This window comes from Lycium barbarum, chromosome 11 (genome assembly GCF_019175385.1).
Source record: "Lycium barbarum isolate Lr01 chromosome 11, ASM1917538v2, whole genome shotgun sequence".
Lineage (NCBI taxonomy): Eukaryota > Viridiplantae > Streptophyta > Magnoliopsida > Solanales > Solanaceae > Lycium > Lycium barbarum.
In genome coordinates, this window is record NC_083347.1 from 121,027,437 (window position 1) to 121,037,788 (window position 10,352).

At 35.6% G+C, this 10,352-nt stretch overlaps 2 protein-coding genes across 4 annotated transcripts; both read left to right on the plus strand.

Annotated features, from left to right (window-relative positions):
* The first annotated feature begins 460 nt into the window (after window positions 1-460).
* Window positions 461-3,517, plus strand: LOC132619255 (protein DOG1-like 3). 3 transcript variants are annotated; one of them, XM_060334195.1, is made up of 3 exons: window positions 461-890; window positions 1,751-1,952; window positions 2,686-3,517. In XM_060334195.1, exons 1-3 carry the CDS (start codon window positions 492-494, stop codon window positions 2,889-2,891), a joined length of 807 nt encoding a protein of 268 aa, XP_060190178.1. In that variant the 5' UTR covers window positions 461-491; the 3' UTR covers window positions 2,892-3,517. The 3 variants fall into 3 exon arrangements, with proteins under 3 accessions (XP_060190178.1, XP_060190176.1, XP_060190177.1); XM_060334193.1 differs by having other exon boundaries at window positions 1,835-1,952; XM_060334194.1 differs by having other exon boundaries at window positions 1,841-1,952.
* A 156-nt stretch (window positions 3,518-3,673) lies between these two features.
* Window positions 3,674-6,590, plus strand: LOC132619254 (CBL-interacting protein kinase 5-like). Its single transcript, XM_060334192.1, has 2 exons — window positions 3,674-4,987; window positions 5,688-6,590. Exons 1-2 carry the CDS (start codon window positions 3,833-3,835, stop codon window positions 5,931-5,933), a joined length of 1,401 nt encoding a protein of 466 aa, XP_060190175.1. The 5' UTR covers window positions 3,674-3,832; the 3' UTR covers window positions 5,934-6,590.
* Window positions 6,591-10,352: the final 3,762 nt, after the last annotated feature.

A 10,352-nucleotide genomic window follows, 5' to 3' on the forward strand; every position in this document is an offset into this window, starting at 1 on the left:
TATCTCGTGCATATGGAGAGGGACCAAAATACAATTTTGCCTTCAGATCCATTTCTCACGTGCGTAAGTCCAATCTTTTTAACTAGCTCTTTATAAGTTCAACAAATAATTTATTATAAAATAAAAAAGAAACCTTTTCCTAATCAATAAGGGACTTTTTTTTTGTGTGTGGAGATATTATTCACAACTTTTCTAACAAAATCCTAGATACCTTTAATAGAATGACATGGAGAATATCATATATTTTGTGTACTTGTGAATGGAACTAATGTTGCTTTACGGCACTTTATCACATGTTGTTATACAGGATGAGAACAAAACGACGTTACGTTGGTTTTCCCCAAAATCATGATTTGTCCAAAAAAACAATACCTAGCAAATACAAGAGTTTATCTTCTTGCTGCATATGTCGACCAGAAAAAAAGAAAAAACCTATTTAATTCACATCATATATCAGAAAACAAGTACATCCAAAATAACCTCTACATAATATGGCTCATGAATTTCTCATAAAACCAAATATGGCAAATACAAGCTGTAATAGTACTGATAGAAATAAACAAGAAAATTTATACGAGTCATGGATGAACAATCAACAAGAGGAACTAAAAGAGCTTCAAAACGCCATTGCTCTAGCTCGAAAAAACGAGCGAAACAACGTCGAATTGAATGAGCTACTGGAAAAAATGGTGCACAACTTCCGGGGCTACGTGAATGGCCGTAGTCGACTTGCACGAGTCGACGTATCGCCATTTTACGCGCCTACTTGGTGCACTCCTTTGGAGAACTCGGTCCTGTGGATCGGGGGGTGCAGACCGTCTTCGTTCATACGACTAATTTATGCGCTCTGTGGTATCGATATTGAGTCTCGTCTTGCTGAGTACCTACAGGTAAGGGTGTTAAATAAGCAGGTTGGATTGAATTTGAATGAGTCAAAATGATTTTAGTTAATAAATAGACAGGTCATTTGACCCGCCAAAAGGTCAAGAGTTGAAATGACTTGGGTCAAAACGGTCTGAACAATGAGTCACAACCCAACTTGCCCAAATTTTTACAAGTTTTAGTTTTGTTGTTTGTGATTTTTTTTTTTTTTTTTGGTTTCCCATTGGTGTTCGATATCTGTACTAGGACACTACTAAATTTGGATTCCCGTCGGAAAGTCCTATATTGGGAGTAAAAACTCTAACAAAGACGACTTTGTATCAACATGGTTGTTGTGATAGCACTACAAGAAAGTATAGAAAAGACAACAAAAAATTTAATATTTGACAACAACTTAGTTTTATTATTGGCAAATGAACTTTTTTGTTGCCAAAGAATTTAATTTTGTTGTCATAGTATTGACTATTGTTGCAAAAAAGTACTTTTGGCAGTAACAAAAAAGTTGTTGCGCATTGTTGCAATAACAACCGTTGGAAAAAGTCTATGCATTTTTTGTTGCCAAAAATACTTTTTGCAACAATAATCAATCTATGGCAACAAAAAGAAATTTGCCAAACATATTTTTTCTTGTAGTGTAGTTTGTTTAATTACGTAATAATTTTTTTTCTTTGTTATGACTTATATAACATATTAAAGCAAAAGAAAGTTTTTTTACAATATTGTGACAAGGTTGTCAATTTAGACTATATAACAAAATATTTTAGATGAGTTGCATAGTAAGGGTAATAAAATGGATGGTATTAATAAAAAACAAATAATTATTAACTCGTACATTTTGAAGCGGTTGGACATATTATATTTTCATGAGCTAATTTTACTATCGTTGTTACGGGGTATAAAGATCGGCGATTTTGGTCAGCTTTGTGGTAAGCAAATTGTGATGATTGATAAGTTGCAGAGACAAATTATTGCAGAAGAAAGGAAGCTTTCTTCAAGGTTGGCTAGCTTGCAAGAAGATGTTGTTGATCAACCGATAGCCAAGGTGGCCAAAAATTGTGACACTGAAGAAGGTAATTTTAAATTGCGTGTGACCAAAATTGTCTAAAGTTCGAGTTTTATAGCTTTATATATTATAGTTGAGTAGAAGATATTAATTAAGGTAAGTTTTGGATAATTAAAGATAAATTCTTCATAAACATTAATTGATAGTTTTGTGAAAATGATAACTAGCATGTTATCACAAATTAAACTAATATTCGCGGATGATGTAAATGTTTTTCTTGCACTATCAAGTCATCCACACCTATCATGGATTGACATGTAACATGTGTTATTTCAAATTATGAATTTCACATTTTATGGGGTTATTGTTACCTGTATATATATATATATCTTTTGGGTAATCTAATAGTGTAAAATATTTTTTTCATTAAGATGTCTATAAGTTAAACTCCATGTTTATTTATTTAACTTTGTCTTCGACACGTCACCTCATTTTTATTCACTTATTTTTGTTTTCAACATCCCGGTTCCTCTGGTTAAGAAGTTTATGATAATAGAGAAGACTTTTGAATTTTGTGATCTTAAACTAAAGATATGCATACTTAATGTACTAAAATGCCTTTAGAATCTTGTGTTCTTAGACATATCATGTAGGATATTGGAACTAAAGAGCTACTAAATATAAGATCGATACTCTTTTTTAAACAGACTAAAAAGAAAAGTTGTTTGACTAACTATATATTTAAAATTTTAAGCATTATAAAATCATATTTTTATTTACTTAATTATAATTCTTAGCAGGTGAAAATGAGCCCTTAGATAAACATGGTCATAACATGGCAAATTTACTAGAAGAAGCTGATGAGTTGAGGATGAAGACACTAAAGGAGATATTGCGCATATTGACACCAATTCAAGGTGTGGAATACTTAGCAGCAGCAAAGAGAATAAGGCTATGCTTGCAACAATGGGGCAAGAAGAGGGAACAAGAGCATAGTAATAATTAATTAGCCAGAGATCAATTATATTATGGTATGGGATTAGTGTTTATTAGAATATTTATTATGCATGCCTAAATTTGTTATACGTATATATGCCAAATCTTTGGTTTTTATTTGGTTGAATACATCGACGGCTTCTTAAACTTGTCAGTAAGTTTTATTTAGACATTCGAACTATATATCATGCATTCTAGATGAGCACCTGGATACATGATAGAGTGTTCCTACTAGACATTTTCGACTAATACTCTGGAAAAGTTTTTGCGTGTGTTCACGACCACCTATTACGTTTTTTTTTTTTTTTAAATAACTTTTTTATTACATATAGGGGTAGGACAAGGGAAATGGGGGAGGGGGTTACAACGTGGGGGGTTCGAACCCTCACCAACAAGGTAAACGTTCAGGTAGTCAACCAACTGAGCTACCAGATCCCTACTCCACCTATTATGTAAATAAGTTAATCATATAAAATATTTCTTCTCCTTTAATTATACAGATCAGCATCAACTAGAACATGCATGAGATTTTACAGCTTATTGAGGCTAATGCTTATAATTAAATGAAGCTTTTTATGGAACATCAATGTGTGTGTGTGTGAGAGAGAGAGATGGATGAATCTATGCATATAGGCTTTTTCTATTTTTATTATCTGTTGCATTAACTACCCAAAATTTTGATATCTCAATCTAACCATCTTTCTTTAGTTTCCCAAAATAACCCATTTTAACAACTAGCCATGATTCCATGATATTTCTCCATACCACTAGATTTCTCCCAACACACACCTCTAACCCACGCTTAATTTTCCCCTATGTTCCTTCTCTCATCCTCATTACTCAAGATTCAACAAATATTCCCATAAATCCATGCTACACAAAAAAAAAAAAAAATCATTTGGCAAATACGCGATGATTCGCCAATAATTTCAATTTCTTCGCGCGCTTTGGATGCATCATCTGTCATCCAAGATGAGCGCGAAGAGCATGAAAACGGAGAAGAAAGGCACAATTTTGATGCATAAGTATGAGATTGGAAAATTGTTAGGCCAAGGTACATTTGCCAAAGTCTATCATGCAAGAAACCTCAAAACCGGGCAATATGTGGCTGTGAAGGTAATTGACAAAGAAAAAGTCATGAAAGTTGGCCTAATTGACCAAATCAAACGTGAAATTTCAGTCATGAGGCTAATAAGACATCCAAATGTTGTTGAACTTTATGAAGTAATGGCTAGCAAAACAAAAATTTATTTTGCAATGGAATATGTTAGAGGTGGTGAATTATTCAATAAGGTTGCTAAAGGGAGGCTTAGGGAATCGGCGGCGCGAAAATACTTCCAACAATTAATCGCAGCTGTTGATTTTTGTCATAGCCGAGGTGTCTATCATCGCGATCTGAAACCCGAAAATATCCTCCTGGACGAAACCGGAAATCTAAAGGTTTCCGATTTCGGCCTGAGTGCTCTTTTCGAGACGAAAAGACAAGATGGCCTCCTACACACGACATGTGGAACTCCAGCATACGTCGCGCCTGAGGTAATAAATAAAAGGGGGTATGATGGTGAAAAGGCGGATGTTTGGTCATGTGGGGTCATTTTATTTGTCTTGTTAGCTGGTTATCTTCCATTCCATGATTCAAATTTAATGGAAATGTACAAGAAAATTAGTAAAGGGGAATTCAAATGCCCTGAATTTTTCCCTTCTGAAGTGAAAAAACTTCTTTCAAGAATTCTTGATCCAAATCCATTTTCAAGAATTACATTGGCTAAGCTAATGGACAATCATTGGTTCAAGAAAGGATTCAAGCAAATTGATAAAACGCCAATTTTAGATCAAGCACAAGACGATTCGCCACGTAGTGTTTTCGATATTGTGGATGATTCGGATGCAGAGTGTTCTTCAGGACACAAAGAACAGAGCTCATCAACAATGAAGCCAACTTGTTTGAATGCTTTTGATATCATTTCTCTTTCTCCTGGTTTTGATCTCTCTAGCTTGTTCGAGAAAGATAAGAGCCACAGATCGGATGCTAGATTCACGACACAAAAGTCCGCGTCCACTATCGTATCGAGGCTAGAGGAAGTGGCTTCGATGGGGAGTTTTAAGGTATCAGAATTGCATGACCATTTCATTTTAAAGCTTAAAAACAGACACACTTTATTTTTCTTGATTATCTTTGACATGTCACCTAATACACGTATATGGGCCGACCTAATTCCGTTTTTACTAGACAAGCACATGAAATTCAATTTTATAATAGATGGTAGTCAGACTTAGAACCCAGGGCCTCAACCTGGTCTCATAGGGGTCATTGGCTCTTATGGAATTTTCTGTTGGTTTTAATATTTGCCCGTCATAACAAATAATTTTTTCGCAGACATATGTTTATATTTTCGCATCATAATATCTCACAATTATGCCACGCAAAGAATTTATGCGCCGCTAGGCATAAGTTCGATTGCTAAGGGCAAAACTTAAATACCAGCCCATTTGAAGGGTAAACCATGCAATTTCTTCGGTCTCATACTATGTTGAAGTTGTGTGATCCAAAAGTCGGATTTTTCACTAAGATTGTTCAAGGGTTAATATATATGATACTTGACCTGTACATACAATTTAATTTCTGCGAAGAATGTTCAATTGAGCACCCTTTAGCCTATGTGGCTTATCCTGTGGGTCCATCTCATCCAAAAGATTAAAGTTGACCACCTTTAGCCTATGAGGTTTCGCTTTTGTGACCATTTCATCAAAAACCTTAATTTGTTAAAGAGAAAAAACTTTATTTACTCAATTATGTCTTCAACAGGTGAAGAAGAAAGACGGAATGGTGAAAATGCAAGGAAACAAAGAAGGGAGAAAAGGGCAACTAGCTATTGATGCAGAGATATTTGAGATTACTCCAGCTTTTCATGTTGTGGAAGTGAAAAAAAAATCAGGAGACACTGCAGAATATAGAAAGTTTTGTGATCAAGGCTTAAAACCTTCATTAAAAGATATAGTTTGGACATGGCAGGGCAATGAACAAGTGGAAAATCAAGAAATCAAACCTTAGAGGTAAAAATATATAAAAAATAAAAAAAAGTTGCGGGGTAAAGTTTCTCTCTTGGGAAGGAAATTGAGGGGGCTAATTAACATTTTTTCTATTCTTAATTGGTTGTTTAAAAAAATCCTGAAGAATGGAGGCTGATTTTCTGCTTCTTTAGAGTATAATTGGAACTTAATTTGGATATATATATATATATATATATATATATATATATATATATATATATATATATATATACACGTACTGTATTGAAAGAAGAGAGTAAAATGATAATGCAAATATCCCTTTTCTTTATTCATCATCATGTAAGTTCTGAAGCAACGATAAAGTTGTGTTTGTGGGTCCTACATGTCACGGGTTCGAACTGTAGAATCAGTCACTAATATTTGTGTTGGGTAGATTGCTTGCATTACAACCCGTGGGTGCGACCCTTCTCCATATCCTGCGTGAACGCAAGATACTTCATTCACCAAGCTGCCCTCTTTTATCTTGTAGGCTTTATGATCGGATTTTTTTGTCATTGCCATTTTGATTTGTTGTCTTGCTGTTATATGGCTGTTAACTTGTTGGAAATTTCTATTAGTGTTTCTCATGTAAAACATATGTATTACTTGCCTATTTGTATTCATATAGTTAATTCCTCTAACAATTTGTTTATAAAAAAACTCAGTCTGCTTCAAGATGATTTCTTTGGTTTTAGTTATTCAATTTACATTTATAATTTCCTCACTGAGGACTCTGCAGAAGTCTAAGTTTGAATTTAGTATTATTACTAGTATTTTTGTGGATAGAATATCTAATTTGTAAGGATTTAACTCAAATAAGCTAAATGACGAATCACCAAACCCAAATTTATCTAACCGAACTCGTTTTGATTCTATTGTCAACCAAGCATTGTCGCACTAACATTATAAAATACGTTTACATTTATCAATATAGTTAATTGCTTATAATTATGATGTTACTTATCTTATTATTGTTCCTGGCCAATTCATGCTCGGAAAACATTTATCAAGTAATCTTGAAAACACTATTTTAAGAGGAAAAGTCAGATTGATTTATTTCAACTAACATTAATAAAGCTAAAATAGAACAATTTACAACCCAAGTGCTAAAATAAAAATTCATTCTTCAAATCGATACAATAATTTAGCAAACATTTGCAATAAAACAACTAATTGGAACAAGAGTTTCCAAGAACAAGTTCAACATGCGAGAAGTTAAATCCTGATCTTCTATTGTATTCGTACAACATCTTTCACGTTTGTCCATATTGCAAGAGATTCGACACAACAATCTAGTGCCACTTTCATGATCGATGCCGCACAATCTAACTTCAAGTAATTATCAATTAGTGTTACCAAGTTAGCATCTACAACATTTATTACTGCCTCTGGGGGTGAATTACTCACCCATTGCTTCAAGGTAAGATCTCCCTCAAACATTTCGTCATTAGGCTTTCTTCTTGTAAACATTTCCATTACATGATCCTGTAACTATAGACATCACATTTTGTTGTCACCAACCCATCCAGTCCATACTCTATAGTGAAACAATTAGATTAAAGATATAACGTAATTTCTTGGGGGAGTTTGCTAAAAGACCATTCTCAATACTTATTTAGGTAAAAGGCTATAAGTCTCAAAGAATTGGCTACAAGGCCACTATTTATGACATCATCAAATGAAGTCTCCCCAGTTGTCAATCCTAGACCCATAGTTTTAAAAAATACAAAACAGCCCCCCAACCACCAACTTTTAATTACCCCAATTGGAGCAGGCGAAATGTTTTTTGTTCCCCCAAAAACTCGAAAGTCGAAGCTCCCAATTTTTTGCACTTTTCGGATCCCGTTTCTGGCCAAATTTCCGGCTTTTCATTTGAAAATCAGTCCCAAATGACGGATTTCTTCTCTACTTCAGTCATTGTAACTTAAACCTCTTAGAAATCATTGAAAAGAAGCTCGAATTATTTTCACCATTGTTGTCAAAGCTCAATTATCAGGTGCAAATTTCGTCCCCGTCTACTGGTAGTGGAGTTCGTTTTGGGTTCTAAATCCTCTTGTGGAGTCAATTCTCTATTAAAAAAGCTGTATCTCTACTTTTTTTTTTGGTTTGGAACTGGTACTGTTATAAGTCTAGTCATCGACTAATTATAGACCATAGCAATAGTCTATTGTATCCTTAGTATGACATCGATTGGAGAATATGTTATAGTAGGTGGTGATTACATGGGTGAATGAGTGGAGACCCCAAAATGTTGGAATTGGAATTCTTTGAGCAAGGTGACAGTGCCGATCGCCGTGCGTCGCAATGGTACGTATAACGATTTGGTTGAGAGCGTAAAGGAAAGCGGGGAGTTAGATTGTGAGCCTAACGACTTGCGCATTAGTTATATGATTAATGGTATGCCCGCTAAAGGAAAAGCTCACCCTTCTTTCATAACGAATGATAGGCATGTGGTATTGTATATGCTTGATGTTGCTGCTGATAGTTGTAGATTTGTTTTGAGAATAAATGTTGTTGAGAGGTCTCAAACAGCGACAACATCAGCAGTACCACTCCCACCCCTATAGCAGCCAGTCGATGCAAATTTAATGCAAAATGAGAGCATGAGTGATCATTCAATGGATACAGATGATCATGATATTGATGTCGAAGAATGTGATGGGCAGCCTAGTTGATCACAAACCAACCATGTCTTCAATGATGGAACTAATTTTTACATCGGGCAAACATTCGATAGCAAGGAATATTTAAAAAATTTGTTGAAGAAAGCTGCAATAAAGAGGCCATTCGGTTTTGTATCGATCAAGAGTAGTATCAAATACTATAAGGTGGAATGTACATCTCTTAATTGTGGCTGGATGTTGCGATGTAATAAGTACGAGAGATTGGATAGGGTTAGCATTTACAAGTACGTTAGGGAGCACACTTATGGTGTTGAACATGTTACCAGCCTTCATAAGCATGCCTCGTCACATGTCATTGCATCAGTCTTGATGAATGACTATATTGAAAACAAAGGGCCATCGACAAAGAAAATCCAGAGGACGGTTTTCAGGGAGTTTCATTGTAAACCGAGCTACTGGAAGTGTTGGAAGGCTGGTATAATTGCTAAGAACTAGCTTAGGGGGACACTAGAGCACGGGTATGGTTGCTTACTAGCTTATTCTTACATAGTTGAGAGTCTAAATCCGGGTTCTAGAATTTGCATCAGGCTTTCACATAACAACCGATTTTTATATTACTTCGTGTCTTACACAGCTTGCATTCGAGGATATACCCACATGAGAAAGGTTATTTCCGTTGATGGCACATATTTATACGGCAAGTACGAGGCTGTCTTGTTGTCTGCCGTCGCACAGGATACTGAGAACCATGTCTATCCTATTGCATTTTGCGGTGTGGACAAAAAGTGTGATGATTCTTAGAGCTACTTCTTCTAGGAGCTCAAGTTTATAATCGCTGATGAACCAGACTTGTGCATCATCTCTGATAGACACAAGAGCATAGCCAACGATATTTCTAGGAGATATGAGCATGCTCACCATGGACTTTGCATGAAGCATCTTTCTGAAAACCTCCAAAAGAATTTCCAATGTGGATATTCTCTTCATGCATACTTTAATGCAGCAAAGGCACATGGTTACGAGGAGTTCGATGAACATTTTCAGCAATTTAGGGATAAAAGCCCTGAAGCAGCTCAGTGCCTTGAGTTTGAGATTGGATTTGAAAAGTGAAGCAGGGCACATTTTCCAGCCAAGTATGATGTTCTCACCACAAACATTGCCGAGTCGCTTAACTCAATGTTAAGGGATGAATGAGAGTACCCCGTGTCTACCATATTCACTTCCAATTTTAGGAGGTTTGCTGAAATATACAGGCAGATGCGTGCAGATATCGGCAATTCAAATAATATATTTGTGCCTTTGGGCTGAAATAACGTTAAGGGAAAAGATGACTAAGGGTTGTTTATCAGTAGTATAAATGGGGATGCCGACGAGTTCACCGTTATCGGCAGTGGCAGAACTGCCAAAGTCAATCTACTGAACAAAACATGTTCTTGTAGAGAGTATGACTTGGTGAAATTACGAAGTGCTCACGCCATGGCAGCCTTGAGATTAAAGTATGGAAATGGATATGGTTTAAGCATCTACAAGTATTCTTCACTGATGTATAAAGTTCAGTCTTATATCCTTGCATTTGCTGAAACTATCAATGTAGTCCCTCCAGAGTCTGAATGGGTTGTGCCCGAGGAGTATGCAAAGATGTATATTGCTCCACCTCCTTATGAGCCCAAACTTGGAAGGAAGAGAATAAAGCTTATCCCTGGCATCACGAAATCTTTTAAGCCCAAAGTACGTGTAAAAGGGAGGAGAAAAAAGTGCTCACTTTGCAAGGGAAGCGGCCACAAGAGAACAATATG

Excerpts from the sequence above, each read along its gene's own strand:
- LOC132619255 (XM_060334195.1), top strand. The coding sequence starts at position 492 with ATGGCTCATGAATTTCTCATAAAACCAAATATGGCAAATACAAGCTGT. Across the intron at positions 891-1,750 it reads GTCTTGCTGAGTACCTACAG|CTAATTTTACTATCGTTGTT; the intron begins GTAAGGGTGTTA and ends TATTTTCATGAG. Across the intron at positions 1,953-2,685 it reads AAATTGTGACACTGAAGAAG|GTGAAAATGAGCCCTTAGAT; the intron begins GTAATTTTAAAT and ends AATTCTTAGCAG.
- LOC132619254 (XM_060334192.1), top strand. The coding sequence starts at position 3,833 with ATGCATCATCTGTCATCCAAGATGAGCGCGAAGAGCATGAAAACGGAG. Across the intron at positions 4,988-5,687 it reads CTTCGATGGGGAGTTTTAAG|GTGAAGAAGAAAGACGGAAT; the intron begins GTATCAGAATTG and ends TGTCTTCAACAG.